This window comes from Oryctolagus cuniculus, chromosome 8 (genome assembly GCF_964237555.1).
Source record: "Oryctolagus cuniculus chromosome 8, mOryCun1.1, whole genome shotgun sequence".
In the NCBI taxonomy this organism is placed as follows: Eukaryota; Metazoa; Chordata; class Mammalia; order Lagomorpha; family Leporidae; genus Oryctolagus; species Oryctolagus cuniculus.
The window spans coordinates 56,429,935-56,450,636 of NC_091439.1; the positions used below are offsets into that span (position 1 = coordinate 56,429,935).

Genomic DNA, 20,702 nt, shown 5'->3' on the forward strand with positions numbered 1-20,702 from the left:
GGTCTATCAGAGAAGTAATGCCCACAACCCAGTCAGGGAGAACTAAAAAGTCTGGCAGAAGAAATTAGGGGACGGCCAGACTGGTGTAGAGACGTTGTCACGTATGTCCAATATGCATTAACTGTTGAAAGTGAATGCCTGAAGACACCCCTGTTACAGAACAATAACATTTACGAAGGCTTTGCTTCAATATTTACAGAAGGAGTCCTGAAGCATCATGCCAACTCAGGCTACTAAAAGTAGCTAACAAAAAAAAAAGATTGGACTTAGTGATTTTTAGAACAAAAGGTTAGCACTATCAGTCAGTAAAAAAACAAATGTTAAGAAGTTACTTAGAAAAATTATTTATTTCTGCTCCTTTCATACATCATATTGGTCAGGAAAGCCTTGCACACATATCTGAAACATCATACTATCACACACTCTGTTTAAAGGCAAAGCACCATAGGTAAAGCTGATCAGCTGTCTAGAGTTCTCAGCTGGTGGGATCATGCTTCGTGATTTTACGTTGAGTTCTGAAAATCAGAAATGTCATCAAAAAATGTTAAGGGGGTTGTAAAAAATAATCACTTTATTCAATATTACGAGTGTATTTTCTTTAAGAAATGAAAAACTAAGAAGAAAATGCCAGTCATCATTGGTATGTCAGTACAGGTCAGCAGGAAAAAATACTGTGATAAACTGTCTCTCTGACACCACGAAGAAATTCTAGTCCAAGCTTTAATATGCTTCCTATGCTTAGTCGATACTTTTACTGCTGTTCTTCATTCTTTTCCACATTTCAAACAGAGGATTGGTACAGCCTTTAAAACTTCATTAACAGGAGCAAATCCAGTATCTTGACTTCTTCTCAAAAGGCACTCTAACCCATCAGATAGCCCCTGTAGAAATAAAATTTATAAGTAGAAAAAGTGAAAAGAAAGCAACATTCCAATGTATATTATGAATCAAATTTCATGAATCAAATGACAATCAGAAGATATGAATGTGTGATTTTTCATTATGGTTATTTTCTATCTTGCCCCTCTTGCCCCAGTAAATAAATGTAATAAAAGTAAATTACTGGGACTCGGTTCTATTGCACTTTCCCCTCAAAGTATAAAGTTATAAAACAATATAGTAAAACAACACAGAAAAGGAAAATACCAAGGTAGAGTTAAGAGTCAGAACCAACCTTGCTTGGACTCTTGACTCTGCCTCTATCACTTTCAGGGTAAGCCTAGGCAAACTTCACTCAGTCTACTCATCTGTAAAATGCCATTTCCTCAAAGGGTTTTAAGGATTATACAAGAAAATCTACTTATATACTACCTGCTACTCATGGAATTCAAACTACTTTATGGCACTTAAGTCTACTACGGTGTCTGGCGAAGAGCAAACTCTTAAGGGTCAGACATTCTCTTTAAAAAGAAAAGCAAAAGGGGCTGGCGCAGTGGCTCACTTGGCTAATCCTCCACCTGAGGCGCTGGCATCCCATATGGGCACCAGGTTCTAGTCCCGCCTGCTCCTCTTCTAGTCCGGCTCTCTGCTGTGGCCCAGAGGGCAGTGGAGGATGGCCCAAGTGCTTGGGCCCTGCACCCACGTGGGAGACCAGGGGGAGGCACCTGGCTCCTGGCTTCAAATTGGCGTAGTTCCGGCTGTGGCAGCCATTTGGGGGGTGAACCAGCGGAGGGAGGACCTTTCTCTCTGTTTCTCTCTCTCACTGTCTGTAGCTCTACCTCTCAAATAAATAAATTAAATCTGAAAAGAAAAGAAAAGAGAAGAGAAGAGAAGAGAAGAAAAGAAAAAAGAAAAGAGAAGAGAAGAGAAGAGAAGAGAAGAAAAAGAAAAAGAAAAAGAAAAAGAAAAAGAAAAAGAAAAAGAAAAAGAAAAAGAAAAAGAAAAAGAAAAAGAAAAAGAAAAGGAGTATATGGTCCAAGTGCTTGAGCCCCTGCAACCAAATGGGAGACCTACATGAAGCTCCTAGATCCTGATTTTGACCTGGCCCAACCCTGGCTGGCCATTCAGGAATAAACCAGGCTCTCTTTGTTTTTGTAACTCTTTGAAATAAATCAATAAATATTTTTCAAAAAAAGTATTTTTGAAAAAAAAAACATTTTTAAAAAAAAAACCTGATTTTCTTCCCTTTCAGCTTCTAGACTCACTGGATGTCCTGGAGGATTTAGATCTTTGTGCAGCCAACATAACTGATCTAGAACTCATGCATTCCTCTCCCTTCTGCTGTACCACACTTTGAATAAAGAGAATTGGCATCTAACACAACCACCGTTACAACTCCAATACAATCCAACACTTCTCACTTCCCCAGCCCCAAAGCTGCAGAAAAATAAAAAGGTTCTTTGGGTATATACACTGTCTTTGCTTACTAAAAAGCCTGATGCTTCGCAAAAAGGGTACTGTAAGAACAAGGCTTCATTGGGGCCGGCGCCGTGGCGCAGCGGGTTAACACCCTGGCCTGAAGTGCCGGCATCCCATATGGGCACTGGTTCTAGTCCCGGCTGCTCTTTTTCCAATCCAGCTCTCTGCTATGGCCTGGGAAAGCAGTAGAAGATGGCCCTGCACCCACGTGGGAGACCCAGAGGATGCTCCTGGCTCTGGATCGGCTCAGCTCCAGCCATTGCAGCCATCTACAATGGGAGTGAACCAGCGGACAGAAGACCTCTCTCTCTCTGTCTCTCCTCTCTGTGTAACTCTGACTTTCAAATAAATAAATCAATCTTAAAAAAAAAAAAAAAAAAAAGAACTAGGCTTCACAAGAGAAAAGGTGCAGGATTTTAAGCAATTATCTATTGCTATCTGCACCACATAGTGGAAGTTACTCAACAGCAGGTTTATGCTATGAAACAAAGGTACTGAGGAATCTTTTGGTACAGTTTCTTGTCATTCACATACATGGATCCATGAAACCATGTATTGTGGTCTTCTTCCTTACACTTAGATGGAGAAGAGTATTTAAATGGATATATCCTTATTGATATATCCTTATTCAAAGCTACTAGACTTTCTTCAAAAGCTCATGAAAAAGTGGAATTAAAAATATTTCAGTGTGAAAATGTTTTTAAATCCACGGTTTTTTCATAACATACATTTTCCATGAACTTTTTCAAAATGCTTCATATGCATGGATCTCAAAACATTCTGCACCAAAATAAACTTAATCATTTGATTCCAATTTCCACCAACTTTGGAAGTATCCTTTTATATTAAGGCAGGCATTGTGTGAGGTTGGCACTAACACAGAAATTTCTCAAAATATTATGACAAGAATTATATTTAATTCTTTCAATAATCTTAAAAGATATTTGAAATAAGCATTATTCTGATTTTACAGCTGAAGAGTGACAATGTAGGAGCAATTAATGGAGAAAAACAGAACAAGCAGGAAAACACGTGCCTCCGTACTCTGGATCCATTACCTTCTCAAATGAACCCCAAAACGGAAATCTCGCTTTCTTCTTTTAGAAACGGTAATGGTTTATTTTATTTATTTTTGAAACTATGGACTGAATCCAATTTGATACACAGAACTTCTAGGATTCTGTTTATCTTTACAATAAAAACATTAACATTGATGTTATGCTTGATAACCACATAAAACACCTTCTCATTTAATCTTGACAGTTACTCTCTGAGGTACATTATTAACTTCCTTTAACAGATTTGGAATCTGAAACCAAGAGAGTTCACAGAACTAATCCAAAGTCACAGAGCTATTAAGAAGCAAGCCAAAAACTGGACTCCGCAGATTCTTCACTTCCTCCACTATACAGTCTTCAGCAGCTGTACAAATGTTTTTCCTTTACCACTGACCCTCTCATTTGCTAAAAGTGCACCCTGGATACAAGATCTTACTCACTGAAACAACCAAGCTGCCAGATTATCTACAGCCTTAACTTTCTGAAAAATAGCTCCCTTTCTGGAAGCAAATGAAAGACTCAAACATTTGAAAGGATGCTTACAACACCAGGCCAAAGTTTTCTGCTAGCCAGACTGATTTAAAAGGCAATCAAATAACTAGGTTATCTACTGCCTGAAATCACAGAATACCTAGCAAACTGAAAAGAGGAGGAGGAAAAGGATGAAGTCACAATAGGCATTTACCGGTGACAATGAGAAGTGACAGGTTACACTGAGGAAACAAACTAAAAAACTGAAAAGCAGTACAATGTATGATATATATATTATATATATATATATACTTAATATAAAATGACTTAAGTCAAGAAGGTAAAATTATGCTTATAGTACTCAGAAAATAATAGGCATTAAATAACAAATATTTGCCAAATACAAATGTGTTAAGGTGGCAATGCAACATAAACACTTTAGAAAGAGGTCTACCAAAAGTCTATGAACTTTTTGGTACTTGTAGGGTTAAATTTAAGTAACAAGGAAGGATCACATACCTGGATCGCATCATCCCCTAAATGATATAATTTATGTAGTGCCATGGTCTTAGTTTTAATTTTTCATTTCCCTCAGCCTTTTTTTTTTTTAAGATTTATTTATTTATTTGAAAGGCAGAGTTAGAGAGATCTTCCACCCACTGATTCACTCCCCAAATGGCCACAACAGCAGGAGCTGGGCTGATCCAAAGTCAGGAGCCAGGAGCTCCTTCCAGGTCCCTTGTGTGGGTGTAGGGACCCAAACACTTGACCATCTTCCACTGCTTTCCCAGGCACATTAGCAAGGAGGTGGACTGGAAGTGGAGCAACAGGCACTCAAACCACTGCCCAAATGGGATGCTCCAAGGGCTTTACCTGCTACACCACAGTGCCGGCCCCTCCTTGGTCCTTTTAAAAGATCTTCTTTTCAGAACTGATACCATGATTTGAGGATTTACTCAGAAGCTCCCCAACTTTCCTCGTCAAGCCTAACAGGCACTAGTTCAAATTGCTAAAATGGCCATTGTTGTCAGTTTGAGTAAAGTAGGTCTTTTGTCCTCAGTTACACAATTGTGTCTATTTAGAGTAGTTTTCTACAGTTTTATAACAGACTTGCCTGTAGGTAGAAACCCATCCATCCACCTCCAACTGAACACCTTGCCTGATTTTACACCATTACACTTTAACACAACAGGTTACCTTTTGTTTTTATTAAGATTCTGTGTTTTGGGGCCCAGCACTGTGGTGTACCAGGTAAAGCCGCTGCCTGCAGTGCCAGCATCCCATATGGGCGCCACTTAGAGACCCGGCTGCTCACTTCTGATCCAGCTCTGTGCTATGGCCTGGGAAAGCAGCAGAAGATGGCCTGGGGCCAGCACTTTGGCATAGTGGGTAAAGTTGTTGCCTGTAGGCCAGCATCCCATATGGGCACTGGCTCAAGTCCCGGCTGCTCCACTTCTAATCCAGCTCCCTGCTATGGCCTGGGGAAGCAGAAGATGACCAAGTCCTTGGGCCCCTGCACATGGGAGATCCAGAAGGTGCTCCTGGTTCCCGGCTTCAGATCAGTGCAGTTGTGGCCAATTGGGGAGTGAACGAGCGGATGGAAGACCTCTCTCTCTCTCTCTCTCTCTTTCTCTCTCTCTGCCTCTCCTTCTCTGTGTAACTCTTTCAAATAAATAAATCTTTAAAAAAAAAAAAAAAGATTCTGCTTTTTGGGGCCAGTGCTATGGCACAGCAGGTAAAACTGCCACTTCCCATATGGGCACCAGTTCAAGTTCCAGCTGCTCCATTTCTGATCCAGCTGAGAAAGCAGTTGAAGATGGCCCAAGTTGTTGGGCTCCTATACCCACATGGGAGACCTGGAAGAAGCTCCTGGCTCCTGGCTTCAGATCAGCACAGCTTCAGCTATTAGGGCCATTTGGAAGTGAACTAGCAGATAGAAGACTTTTCTCTATGCCTCTGCCTCCTTATAGCTCCACTTTTCAAATAAATAAATCTTTTTTTTTTTAGGAGGCATTTTTTTAAAGATTTATTTATTTATTTGAAGTCAGAGTTACACAGAGAGATGTGAGGCAGAGAGAGAGGTCTTCCATCTGTTGGTTCACTCCCCAATTGGCTGCAATGGCCGGAGCTGCGCTGATCTGAAGCCAGGAGCTTCCTCTGGGTCTTCCATGTGGGTACAGAGGCTCAAGGACTTGGGCCATCCTCCACTGCTATCCCAGGCCCTAGCAGAGAGCTGGATCGGGAGTGGAGCAGCCGGGCCTCGAACCGGCACCCATATGGGTTGCCAGTGCTTCAGGCCAGGGCATTAACCCGTTGCGCCACAGCGCCGGCCCCAATAAATAAATCTTTTTTTTAAAAAAAAAAAGATTCTGCTTTTGGCTCAGAACTGACTTAACAGTAAAAGCTAAAGACAATCTAATAACCATGCACTATTTTTCAAAAGAAGCAAGTGAAAACCTGTACCAAAGTCTTCTAACCAGCATCCAGATATCATTTATTTCTTTGAATCTGTATACGTTTAAAATATACCCACCACAGAAATATAGACAATTTCATATCCATTATCTCATGAATTCTACTACAAATTTTTATTTTCAGAAAAGTGCTCCTTAATAAGTTGTACTTTATCAAGGATTAAAATTTAATTTTTCATTTAAAATGTATTGCTATGTGTACATCAAATAGTAAATATTGTTTTACTGATTTCCACATTTTTTCAAAAGGCATCAAATAAACTAGTTTAGTAAATTTACACCAATAGAAGATACATCACATCTTTAAAGAAGCATTAATTCAAAAAACAAAAGAACCTACTAGTAATACTGTTTGTGTACTATTGTTTTCTTCTTCTTAAAGATACCTCTTGCTAAAGGTAGCATCTAACTCTCTGTGAAAAAGAATTTAATCCTAGAAGTTGTCATGGTGCATCTTAGCAGCACAGGCTTCCTTCACCTCAAGTGCTAGAAACTTGGATTGGAAAACCCAGTGGCTACCAGTACCTTTTTAACATCGCTTTTTCTTATTGTTGTTACTCTATCTATTATATATCAAGCTGTCTATGTATTTTATGTGAAAGAAGAAAGTTGCACACATTTCTCACCCAACCCGATCATGGGCAATATGAAGGTCCACAGACCTCACTCATCATCTACTTTGAAAGCTGCAAATATTTCGGGAAAGGCAACTCCAAAACTTCTCTTTATTTAAAACTATCTATTGTTTCTCTGCACTCCATACCCTAGGCACCAGGCATGAAGAGACATAATATCAAGTAAGTATTCATAAATTCTTTTCTCTAGAAAATTCAAATCACAAATTTAGCTATATGACAAGTTACAGAAAACAGTAATTTTCTGTGCAGATGAGTGCTCTGCTCTGATTACATATAACCATAATTTATGCAAGGGACATCTTATTTCCCCACCACCTTCTTAGATTTAGTCAACAATTTTGCCAAATCTCGGCTTACAGAGAGGGGATAGAAAGAAAGACGTTTCCATAAATAATTTAAAAAGATCAAAGCAATTCGAAGAAGCAAATATTGTCTAAAGCTTTTTCATAAGCAACAGACATATCTGCCAAATGCCTTGCCTAAAAGATAAAATACCTCTTTTATTATTTAGCATACATTTAGATAGGACCTAAAACTTTAAAGAAGAATGAGAACAAATCTTGTTTTTTGGGGCAAAACCAGCTCAATTCTGTTGTGCTCTATGCTTCCACGGTTTCTTCTCTGTCTGTTGTTTACAAATAATACCCTCTTAACTCTCCCTAGAACCTCCCCTCTGGGAGCTTCCTCTTCTCCTGCTGTTACAGAAAACTTCAGTCTCTTCCACACCAGTGTACTTTATCAGGCTCTGGTAACTTAACCTCAAATAGGGCAGGAAAAAGAGAAACAGAAAGTGACCAGAGTACCTAAGTCTACCTGCTGCTTAGTCAATGCCGGGATGTTTTCCACAGGCAAAACCAAGAGCCACTGGCTGAGAAGTTGGAAGGGGCTCTGCAGTCACACAGGTACTCAGACGCCACAGAACCCTGTGTTCCTCTCCTACGCTGCCAGGACTAAGATTGGGATGCGAATGCAGGTTAAGCAGTTCTGATATTCTTTTTTTTTTTTTTTTATTTTTGACAGGCAGAGTGGACAGTGAGAGAGAGAGACAGAGAGAAAGGTCTTCCTTTGCCGTTGGTTCACCCCCCAATGGCCACCGCGGCCGGCGCACCACGCTGATCTGAAGCCAGGAGCCAGGTGCTTCTCCTGGTCTCCCATGGGGTGCAGGGCCCAAGGACTTGGGCCATCCTCCACTGCCCTCCCAGGCCACAGCAGAGAGCTGGACTGGAAGAGGGGCAACCGGGACAGAATCCGGCGCCCCAACCGGGACTAGAACCCGGGGTGCCAGCACCGCAGGAGGAGGATTAGCCTAGTGAGCCATGGCGCCGGCCCAACAGTTCTGATATTCTAAGAGAAGCCAGGTCATTCTACCCTAGATGTGTAACATACAAAATTCAAACACGTTAGGAAATCAGTAGAGTTGACATTTGATATTAAACACAATCCCTAAAAAAATAAAATTACTCAGAGCTAACTTCTGTGCTATGCTTGCTGAAGTTACTTCAGTTACTAATGTATCCACACATGAACTCAAAATATATTCAACTTTGATCAGACTTGTTATATTTCAATTTAATGACCTCAGTGGAATTATAAAAGTTGCCATACAGCCAATTTGTTTTTCTTGTAAAGATACTATATTTCTCGGGGCCGGCGCTGTGGCGCAGTGGGTTAACACCCTGGCCTGAAGCGCCGGCATCTCATATGGGCACCGGTCCTAGTCCTGGCTGCTCCCCTTCCGATCCAGCTCTTTGCTATGGCCTGGGAAAGCAGTAGAAGATGGCCCAAGTCTTTGGGGCCCTGCACCCGCATGGGAGACCTGCAAGAAGCTCCCGGCTCCTGGCTTCGGATTGGCACAGCTCCAGCTGTTGCAGCCAATTGGGAAGTGAACCATCGGATGGAAGACCTCTCTCTCTGTCTCTACCTCTCTCTCTAACTCTATCTTTCAAAGAAATAAAATAAATCTTAAAAAAAAGATACCATATTTCTTAATAAAAATGCTCTTTAAGTACATACTATATATAAAATCTAATTCTTTTCCCATCTTTAAGGAGGGCGACAACTTTCCTTTCCCATCCAAGGGTTAATGGGCTTTCTTCATACCAATATCCAAACAGCAGCAGCAATTCAAGTTTGAAAAATATTCCCTACTATCGTAATTACTACTGGAAACCTATATTACAGAGTAATCAAAAGATACTTTAGAGAAAAAGTGATCATCTCGATCAGTGATATTGACGGCAAAATAACCAAGTTTTCTCATGAACATGCATGGGGATAACAGCCCAGAAGATGACTTACTGGTCTCAATTTTGTTACTAATCATAGCTACAACCTTAAGCAAATCACAACTCTTTTTGCTTCTTGAATTTTTCATCTGTTTAACTGAGGATTAAGTTGAATCTGTTATGATTTTAGGTTGTCTAGTGTTACAGATTGAACAGAAAGTGGCTGCCCAAACTCAACATAGATTTTTTTTTTTAAATTGACAGGTAGAGTTATAGACAGTGAGAGAGAGAGAGACAGAGAAAAAGGTCTTCGTTCTGTTGGGTTACTCCCCAAATGGCCACAACGGCAGGCGTTTCTCCCATCCAAAGCCAGGAGCCAGGTGCTTCTTCCTGGTCTCCCATGCCAGTGCAGGGGCCCAAGCACTTGGGCTATCCTCCACTGCTCTCCCGGGCCACAGCAGAGAGCTGGACTGAAGAGGAGCAGCCGGGACTAGAACCCAGCGCCCATATGGGATGCTGGCGCTGCAGGTGGAGGATTAACCTAGTGAGCCTCTTCTCATAGATGTTTAAACTCTGAAATCTTATGTTAAGGGTTGCTTAAGGATAAAAATTTAATAAAATTATGGAATGTGACAAGTAGGCCTAGTGGGAGGTCTTTTGGTCACTGGATACTTGCCCTCAGAAGGTAGTTATCACAAGAGGGCTGGTTATTTAAGCCAAGTTAAATCTACTTCTCTCTTACTTCCTGATTCACCACATGATCGTCTCCCCATACCTGCTGTGGCATGACCTATCTCCACAAAATGCCAGACCAATGAGGTCACTTGATCGTGAACTGAGAACCTCCAAATTATTATTTTAATAAATCCTTTTCTAATGCTGCAAATACAGTTTTATCAAACTGTTTTTTATCTTAAACCAAAGATTAAAAAGAAAAACTAAGATAGTTTTAATGATCTGTGATTATTTTAAAATTTACTGTGCATGAGTTAAATAGTCATCTTTTCATCTGATTATTGCTATAGTCCTTGCCTATATTTCCACTGAACTGGGGTCTTTTTACTTTTTACTTGCTTAACTCTTCATTTAGTGGAGCATTAAGCCTTTGATTATAATGTAAATTAAACATGTTCTCTCAAAGACAAAGGAAGAAAGAAAAAGGAGGGGAGGGAGAAGGGATGAAAGAAAGGAGTATCATTATAGCCTTGGAATTGTTTCTACGGAAAAATAAAAAACATAATAAAATAATAAACTCTTTCCTTCCCAAGAAGCTCCTCTCAAGACATGAAAAGCTGACTAATACATCCAGATAATCCTTTCACACAAGATAAATTGCTGATCACACAAAAAGTATTTAATAACTTACGGCAGTTTCATTCTCATGAATACTCTAGCCATGAAAAAACTCAATAGGACACAAACGAATCCAATGAATAGAAGAAGAAATCTATTGAGTTTTGGAATATTTGGTGCATTGGATCGGTCTAGGATAATGAAACCTAAACCTCCCATTGTAAACAGGAAGCTGGATGCAAGTCCTTCCATAATATATTGTCCATTTACTCTGAAAAATAAAAAACAGCAAAACAATAAATTAAAAATTTCAGAAAAATGAAAGGTCTCTCTTAGATTTAATTATCCATACCCTTATAACCATTCTGTTCATTCATTCAACAAATACATTGAGAGTCTGTCATGTGTCAAATACAGGTTGAAGGATCTCAGGATAAAATAAACAAGGGTCCAGCATTGTAGCGTAGCAATAAAGCTACCTGCAATGCCAGCATCCAATATGGACACCAGGTTGAGTCCTGGCTGCTCCACTTCCAGATCCAGGTTCCTGCTAGTGCACCTGGGAAAGCAGAGGATGGCTCAAGTGCTTGCGCTCCTGTACCCATGGGAGACCTGGAACAAGCTCCTGGTTCCTGGCTCCTGGCTGGCCCTGCCCTTGGCTGTTGTAGCCATTTGGGAAGTGAACTATTAGATAAGATATTCTCTCCCTCTCCTTCTCTCTTTCTCTCTCTCTCTCTGCTACTCTCTGAAACTCTTTCATTTATTTATCTTTTATTTATTAAATAAATAAATCTTTAAAAATAAAAACTCATCAAACTTTAACTATGTAATAATAAATTCTCACAATTTAATTGTTAGTTAAAAAAACCCACAACCCGCGGCCGGCGCCGCGGCTCACTAGGCTAATCCTCCGCCTAGCGGTGCCGGCACACCGGGTTCTAGTCCCGGTCGGGGCGCCGGATTCTGTCCCGGTTGCCCCTCTTCCAGGCCAGCCCTCTGCTGTGGCCAGGGAGTGCAGTGGAGGATGGCCCAGGTGCTTGGGCCCTGCACCCCATGGGAGACCAGGAAAAGCACCTGGCTCCTGCCATCGGATCAGCGCGGTGCGCCGGCCGCAGTGCGCCTGCCGCGGCGGCCATTGGAGGGTGAACCAACGGCAAAGGAAGACCTTTCTCTCTGTCTCTCTCTCTCACTGTCCACTCTGCCTGTCAAAAAAAAAAAAAAAAAAAAAAAAAAAAAAAAACCCACAACCCTTCCCCCAGAATTCTAGCCTTTAAAAGTTACATTATTTAAATTTCTACTATTGGGCCAGCTTGTGGTGTACGGTTAAACTGCCAACAAGGATGCCAGTATCCCATATCAGAGCTCCTGTCTGAGCCCTGGCTACTCCACTCCCAACGTAGTTCCCTGCTAATTGACTGGGAAAGCAACGGAAGATGGCCCAAGTGCTTTTTGAACCCTAGCACCCACATGGAAGAACAGGATAGGGTTCTAGGTTCCTAACTTTGGCCTGGCCCAGCTCTGGCCATTGTGCTATTTGGAGAGTGAAGCAGCAGATAGAAGATCTCTTTGTCTCTCTGTTTCTTCCTCTCTCCATCACTCTGCTTTTCAAATAAATAAAATAAATCTTTTTTAAAAATTTCTGGCAACTTCAAGTTGATTTTGAATTGGTTGGAAATGTTTCCTGAAGTTTTACTGTAATAATAAACATCTTATTTCAGTGGGAAATATTTTAAAGATTTATTCATTTTAAAGTCAGAGTTACAAGGAATGGAAAAGACAGAAAGATCTTCCATTTGCTGGTTTACTCCCTAAGTGGCTGCAACAGCCAAGACAGAGGCAGGCTGAAGCCAGGAGCTAGGAGTTTCTTCTAGGTCTCCCACACAGGTGCAGAGCACCAAGCATCTGCGCCATATTCTGCTGCCTTTTCCATGCCATTAGCAAGGAGCTGCATTGAAAGTAGTTCTGGGCCGGTGCCATGACTCAATAGGCTAATCCTCCACCTTGCGGCACCAGCACACCGGGTTCTAGTCCTGTGGCCAGGGAGTGCAGTGGAGGATGGCCCAAGTGCTTGGGCCCTACACCCGCATGGGAGACCAGGAGAAGCACCTGGCTCCTGCCATTGCATCAGCGTGGTGCGCCAGCCGCGGCAGCCATTGGAGGGTGAACCAACGGCAAAAGGAAGACCTTTCTCTCTCTCACTGTCCACTCTGCCTGTCAAAAAAAAAAAAAATGTAGTTGTGCTGGGACTTGAGCCTATGTAGGATGCCAGCATCGCAGGCAACAGCTTTATCAGCTACACAACAACACCAGCCCTGGGAAATATTTTAAAACCAAGTATTCTTAACTAAATCCCCCATGAACTCCGCAAAGACCTCAGTAATTTACAAACATTATAATCACATGTAAATTTGTACATACATGTTCCTGATTTTTCCAGAGATACTGAGCTTTCATCAAATTCTCGGGTTCAAGGACCTCAAGAAGCAACTTTCTTTTTTTTTTTTTTAAAGGTTTTATTTATTGGGGATGGCGCTGTGGTATAGGGGATAAAGCCACCACCTGCAGAGCCAGCATACCATACGGGTGCCAGTTCAAGTCCTGGCTGCTCCACTTCTGACCCAGCTTTCTGCTACATTCTGGGAAAGCAGTAGAAGATGGCCCAAGTCCTTGGGCCCCTGCACCTGTGTGGGAGACCTGGAAGAAGCTCCTGGCTCCTGGCTTCAGACTGGCCCAGCTCCAGCCGTTGCAGCCATTTGGGGAGTGAACCAGCAGACAGATGGAAGATCTCTCTCTCTCTCGCTTGCTCTCTCTCTGCCTCTGCCTCTCTGTAACTCTGCCTCTCAAATAAATAATATTTTTTTAAAAATTTATTTATTTGAGAGGCAGAGTTACAGAAAGAGAAAGGGTAACGGAAAGAAAGGTCTTCCAACTGCTGGCTCACTACCTAAATGGCCACAATGGCTGGACATGCTGATAATTATAAAGCACTTAATAGCCTAAGTTTGCAGACCATAACATTTGTGTCACTTACTCAATTCAACCACTGTAGCCTGAAAGCAGCTACATTATATATTAACAGCTGGGCATGCCTAATACCAATTAAATTTTATTTACCAAAAACAGCAGGGGGCACTATAGTTTACTAAATCCCAGAATAGTCTATAAATATACTTTAAAATGATATGCTCCTTTAAAATTGATAATACCTCAATCATTATGAAATTCTTTGCTAATAAATTATACACTTCTACTCTTACTCTTGCCTTACTTCCAGCTATGTCAGAATTTTGAATTAAAAAAAAATTTATTTATTTATTTTCAGGGTGCAGAGACAAAGAGAGCAAGATACAACAGAAGGACAGAGATCATTCCCCAAATGCCCAAAATGGCTGAGACTCAGCCATGCTGAAGCCAAGAGCCAGGAACTCAATCCAGATGGCTAACACAGATGGCTGTCATAGGTATTTACTGTAATATTTACATAAGCAGGCATGCCCAGCAACCTTCTTTCCCACCACCAAATCACTGAAAGGAGCTTTACCTGTAGGCCAAGAAAGCCACTGGCCGCTGATGCCCGTGTTCATCAGTCATAGAGCCAACGCTTGGAGGTTCAACAATAACATCGTAAATTATTCCTATGTGAAACAGAATACGAAAAATGACATTGACTTCCTAATTTTTAGAAATAGGGTGATTTTTATTGTGTCTATGGGTTCTTGATCATTTGAACAGTACCATGTTGATTTGTATTTGTTTTTAAGATTCATTTATTTATTTTAAAGGCAGAGTTATAGAGAGAAAGAGGGAAAGACAGAGATCTTCCATCTGCTGGTTCACACCCCAAATGGCTGGAGTTCGGGCCAGGCCAGAGCCAGGAGCCTGGAACTTTTTCCAGGTCTCCCACGTGGGTGTCAGGGGCCCAGAGATGTGTGCCATCCTCTGCTGCTCTCCCAGCCACATCAGATGGGAGCTACATCAGAGTAGTGCAGCAGGGATTCAGACCAGCACTCGTATGAGATTTCAGCGCCACAGACAGCGGATTAACTCACTAGCCAACAATATCGGCTCCCTGATCAAAATCTAACTTTTGTTTATCAGATATTTAATTCAATGTTTAAGAATAAATACTAAAACAAAAATAATCTCCAAAGGAATTTCATAAAGGAAATGCATTCAATAACAGTTGCTAATACTCAAGAATGATTCCACAATAAAGGGGATTTAACATTACTTATTTTAGTTCATTAAAATGTTCCACATGTTTAGGTTTGTTTCTGTAAGTTGCGAAGTAACTAGAGAAATTTTCTTACTCAAATGTAAAACAAGGAGACCTTTTTTTTTTTTTTTTTTTTGGACAGGCAGAGTGGACAGTGAGAGAGAGAGACAGAGAGAAAGGTCTTCCTTCGCCGTTGGTTCACCCTCTAACGGCCGCCGCGGCCGGCGTGCTGCAGCCAGCGTACCGCACTGATCCAATGGCAGGAGCCAGGTACTTCTCCTGGTCTCCCATGGGGTGCAGGGCCCAAGCACTTGGGCCATCCTCCACTGCCCTCCCAGGCCACAGCAGAGAGCTGGCCTGGAAGAGGGGCAACCGGGACAGAATCCGGCGCCCCGACCGGGACTAGAACCCGGTGTGCCGGCGGGTGTGCAAGGCAGAGGATTAGCCTAGTGAGCTGCGGCGCCGGCTCCACTTTTCTTAAACATCCTCACCTCTAGTTTTCTTAAGCAGAGCAATCCAGTGTCAACTTGACCCTAGTTTGACAAAACAGTCACAGAAATTCCCTTATCTCCTCCCCACCAAATCTACAAATTCCTGGTACCTGGATCCTTCCCCACTTCCTTCCTTCCAGCTACACTAGAAGAGTCCCTGCTCCTGTCACAGTGGGAGTTCTCAGAACTCCGTTCCCTTTCCTTCTCAGGAAAGTCCTTGGTTCTCTCTTCTCCCTTGCATATTCTCAAGTTCTCCTTCCCTACATCTATGCTCCATTTACTTCAGATGCTCCTAGTCAACATCCTATTTCAATGCTTCCTTTTTGAAAGAGTCAGGCTTCTTTCTGTAAAGAATTAAGCAAACTTTTCATTCAGCTCACTCCAATCTGGCCTCTGCCACCAAGGACTGTGTTCCTGCTAAGGCTGTCAACAACCTCTACCAGCGAATCCAAAGCACACTTGCCAGCAGCACTCAATCCTGTTCATTAACCCATTTGCTCGAATAACACCCTCTTCATCCAGCTTTCTCGACACTCCTCTCCATGTTTCCTTGCTATCCCTCTGAGCTTCCTCTTCTATGAAACCATTAGATGTCAGAGTCTCTCAGAGCTTGCTCCATTGTCCTCTGCACTCTCTCAAAAATTAAGCTCCCAGGGCTTTCAATTCTACGTGCCAACGATTCTCAATGTGCCAAATGATGTTAGAACCATTAAAATTACATAAAAGGTCCTTAAGAACAAGGATACTCTCTGCATTCTTCAATATATGACTTAGGGAGTCCAGGAGACATTTGTTAATTGAACAACATCAACACAGACTTCTTTTCTCAGTTCTAGACTTCTATCTGCAAATTTGAAACATCCAACTAATTATATCCCAATACGATCTCTGGTTCAACACTTCTCATTAAAAAAAAAAAAAAGAAAAATTTCATTTCTTCAGTCCTACGAAACATCAATTCCATCTACTCAGGTGCTAAAATCAGAAACCAATAAATTCCTTTACACTTCATTTTTCCCCTCTATCCAACCAATCCATCAAGACTACTGAATCTGCTTCCAACATATCTCTCATTTTATTATTCTCCATTTCCATATCCATCCACCTAGTACAGGCTAAGTCAATGACACAAGCTAGGAAACTGGTCTCTGAGTCCCGTATTTGTCTATACTTTTCCCTCCGCACAACATACCCTCCAAAACCCTTCAGAGTCTAGTTGACATTTCCTCAGGAACCACATTCCCAGTATTTGTTCATAGTCTTAATTTTTTCCTTCACTGCATTTCTGACAATTTGTAAAGGGGAAAAATAATTCTGATATTTAATATGTCCCAACTATGATATAATAAGCTTCAGGAAGGCGGGGTCCCTACACTTTGTTAACTTTTATCCCCAATATCAAGTGCCTAGAACTTAATAAAGACTCATTACATACTGCTGAGTACTTCTTGGCAAATATACTTCTTATATACTAAGGTACACTCATAGTTTTTAAGGGAGATTCCTATCTAGTGGTCAGATTTCTTATACAAAATATCTCATGGCCTTGACCACTAAATGGAGTCATTTCCACCTTCCCCCATTACAACCACCAACAGAGGAAAAGTGGCCGGAATGAAAACTGAAACTCCAGCTCCAAGACAGGAGCAGATGCCACCTGTATCACCAGCATCCCACATGGGCACCGGTTCGAGTCCCAGCTGCACCTTTTCCAATCCAGCTCTCTGCCATGGCCTGGGAAAGCAGTGGAGGATGGCCCAACTCTTTGGGCCCCTGGACCTGTGTGGGGGGCCTGGAGGAAGCTCCTGACTCCTGGCTTCCGATTGGCACAGCTCCAGGTGTTGTGGCCATCTGGGGAGTGAACCAGCAGATGAAGGACTTTCTCTCTCTCTGCCTCTGCTTCTTTGTAGCACTGCCTTTCAAATAAATAAACAAACCTTTTTTAAAAAAGAAAACTATTTTTCATTTTTAAGAAGTTCCACGCATTTTAAGTTTCATTCATTCAATACAGTACCTATTAATGTGCTGAGTAAATGTTAATGGTAATACAATGTGAGATAGGATATCAAGAACAAAAATATTTAAAATTAATTTAAATGAATGTAAGTTAACTGTCACTATTCTAGATGGGGGGGGGGGGGTTGAATTTAAAGGTGTCTTCTACAATAAAGCCCTCCCAGTTGCATATTCTGCCTCCTTCAGTGCCGATTATTCTCACAAACATTTATGAAAATGACGCTATGACGATTACACAGTTGGCTAAAGCTTGAACTTTATAACTTCCCAACTAAATTGAACATTTCCCAAAATTTGAAAGTACAGCAGCACTGTCGAGTAAACCTCGGAACAGAGGCTTGAAAGGGTGGAGGCTGTTTAGACTGCAGTCAGATTGCCAACTCACCAGGATACAAGGACACGCCCCTTTGCAACTTTCTCTTTGAAAACGACAGCGTGACAGATCATTGTAAAGCACTTAATAGCAAGGCTTTTTTTTTTTTTTTAATTCCTGTCTCCGGCCTTCTGAAACACAATACCGTCTGCAAATCTCACGTCCAATCTCCAAAATTTGTGCAAACTGTGATTTTGGAAAATTCCATCTATATTCTTTGTAGATCACCCAAAAAGCACTGGACTCTCAGGTTTAAGCTAACACACCTAAGGATGGTCAGGTCTCTTTCCAGGTTCGAGAAAACTTAGAAGAAGTCCGACACCCTCTTGCCCAGCTACGGAAGCAGAGTAGGCCAAACTAGACTTTCCTAGGCCCTTTGACAAACCATGTATGGCAAGAATAACAAGGGCACCAATTTAGGATTGGGAAATATACTCAACTCGCATCCCCAGGATAAGAGATTAGAAGGAAAGGAGCAGCCAAGGGAGTAAGAACACTCGCTCTCTCAAGCCACGGGACAGAGCGCGGGAGCAAATAGCCTCTGGACATTCACAAGCACGACCCGAGCACTTCCCTCCACCTTCTGAAAGATCGGGAGGCAGAGCCCTGCTTTCCCCGGGGCTGAGGGAGTCAGCGGCACAGATGCACCGCCCAGGCGGGCGCGGCGCCTCTCGGGCCCCAGACACCCGAGTTACCTCCGGTGATGAGGAAGTAAGACACCACCACCAGAGCGTACACCGTCATGGCCGACGGCATGTGCACCCAAGGAGGCTTCTTCAGCTTCAGATTGGGACATTCGAGCACTAAAAACGGGACTCGGTACAAGGTCTCCATGTTAGCGGCGGCAGGGACAGCGATGGGCCCCAAGCCCCACGCGCCACCCGGAAACAGGCCCGCCCTCCTCATTATCTGCGCGTGCGCGGGGAAGGCACCGACAGGTCCGGAAAGCTCCAAGGTATATATTACATCCATAGGGGAAAAGAAAACGCCAAGGAGAACAGATAAATGATATAATTTAAAATTCTGTGTTATTTAATTTTCTTAAACTTAAATTGGGATTAGGATCTTAATGTATTTCCAAAAACTTAGATGATAACATAGATGATTTATGTACCTTCAAGGACCTTCTGAGTTTTAGACGTGGCCGTGCCTGAGGAGCAGAGGGAACCAAACCCCTCTGAGTCCCTCCCACTTGCTGACGCAGAGAGATTGGAAGCTGATTGGACGCGGGGCGCTTAGGTTTCCAGATCTCGAGGATGAATGGAATCGTGTGGAAGGCTCCGCCTTTTCTGTGAGCGGTTTGGGTTTTTTTTTTTTTCCAAAAGCCTGAAATTGCTGAACAATTACTTCCTGTTGTGTAGTAGTGATAATAATTGCTAGAATAACACATTATTAATTTAAAAATATATCCACCCCAGGTCTATCACAAATGTCAATAAGACATCTTCCTAGGGATAACTTAACGCTCTATCTTGACGTGACCATAAACACTGTGGTGAATAGCATTTACCCTCCCAGCTTTGCTTCTCCCTCCGTCACCTTCAGGTCGGTGGGAGGAAAATCTTGGAGCCGTTCAGCTTCTCTCAGACCTTTTTGATCATGCTATCCTAAGAGCTCCAATTCAAGCACGTTTCTCCATTCACGCCCTGGCCTGAAGCGCCAAGCATCCCTTATGGGCGCCGGTTCGCATCCCGGCTGCTCCACTTCCAACCCTCTCTGCTGTGGCCTGGGAAAGTAGTAGAAGATGGCGCAAGTCCTGGGGCTCCTGCACGCATGTGGGAGACCCAGAAGAAGCTCCTGGCTTCTGGCTTGGGATCTGCGCAGCTCCGGCTCTTGTGGCCAACTGGGGAATGAACCAGCGGATGGAAGACCTCTCTCTCTCTGCCTCTCCCCTCTCTGTGTAACTCTGACTTTCAAATAAATAAATAAATAAATAAGTCTTAAAAAAAAAAGATTCTTCAAATGTCATTTCCTTCTGGAGTAACAGTTTAAACTGACTGATTAAATAAATCCAGAACAGGCTGAAATATTACTGATCCAGTGTTTTTATGGTTTTTGTTTGCCTGTTACTGAGCCATTTTTTTTTACAGAATGCTGCCAAGTTTATTCTGTACTTTAATTAGTTAATGACTTAGTGGCAAATTTTTGAGGAGCATAAGAATAAAAATATTTATTTATAAACATTGCAGCATCTAATTGCAAGTATGGATGTCCAGTAGTGAAGTATTTGAGAGTCTTAGTCACCTGTATATTAAGGAAGATTCATAAATCTTAGGTGATGAATGTAACCTTAGTAGCACCGATGATGAAGTGTGTATAAACCAGAACCAGCCTGTGTACGTAGAAAGTCTGGGAAGCATGTTTCTGAAATTTCCGTAGTTTTATAAATAAAGGAAATATTGGAATAGTTTGAAATGAGTTGCCATTTAAATTGGAATTAAAAGTTTTAAAATATCAGAGACCGGAACTGTGGCATAGTAGGCTAAGCCCCCACCTGCAGTGCAGGCATCCCATATGGACACCAGTTCGAGTCCTGGCTGCTCCACTTCCAATCCAGCTCCCTGCTAATGGCCTGGGAAAGCAGCAAAGAATGACCCAACTGCTTGGGCCCCTGCAACCATGTGGAAGACCTGGAAGAAGCTCCTGGCTCCTGGCTTTGAATCAGCCCAGCTCTGGCCATTGCAGCCATCTGGGGAGTGAACAAGCGGATGGAAAACATTTCTTTCTTTCTCTCTCTCTCTCTCTCTCTCTCTCTCTCTCTCTGTCTCTCTAATTCTACCTCTCAGATAAATATCTTTTTTTAAAAAAAGTGGGTTTTTTTTTGACAGGCAGAGTGGACAGTGAGAGAGAGAGACAGAGAGAAAGGTCTTCCTTTTGCCGTTGGTTCACCCTCCAATGGCCACCACGGCCGGCGATGGCAGGAGCCAGGAGCCAGGTGCTTTTCCTGGTCTCCCATGGGGTGCAGGGCCCAAGCACTTGAGCCATCCTCCACTGCACTCCCTGGCCACAGCAGAGAGCTGGCCTGGAAGAGGGGCAACCAGGACAGAATCCGGCGCCCCGACCGGGACTAGAACCTGGTGTGCCGGCGC

The 20,702-nt window shown here is 42.4% G+C and overlaps 1 protein-coding gene across 1 annotated transcript; it reads right to left on the bottom strand.

Annotated features, from left to right (window-relative positions):
• Positions 1 to 328: 328 nt before the first annotated feature.
• On the bottom strand, positions 329 to 18,537 carry OSTC (oligosaccharyltransferase complex non-catalytic subunit). Its single transcript, XM_002717168.5, has 4 exons — positions 18,309 to 18,537; positions 14,059 to 14,152; positions 10,591 to 10,788; positions 329 to 881 (listed from the first exon to the last, which is right to left on the bottom strand). Exons 1-4 carry the CDS (start codon positions 18,517 to 18,519, stop codon positions 863 to 865), a joined length of 522 nt encoding a protein of 173 aa, XP_002717214.4. The 5' UTR covers positions 18,520 to 18,537; the 3' UTR covers positions 329 to 862.
• Between the last annotated feature and the right edge of the window lie 2,165 nt (positions 18,538 to 20,702).

Coding starts and splice junctions, on each gene's coding strand:
- OSTC (XM_002717168.5), bottom strand. CDS start 18,519: ATGAGGAGGGCGGGCCTGTTTCCGGGTGGCGCGTGGGGCTTGGGGCCC. Junction 14,153..18,308: donor TTACTTCCTCATCACCGGAG/GTAACTCGGGTG, acceptor TGTTTCACATAG/GAATAATTTACGATGTTATT. Junction 10,789..14,058: donor GTGGCTTTCTTGGCCTACAG/GTAAAGCTCCTT, acceptor TTTATTTTTCAG/AGTAAATGGACAATATATTA.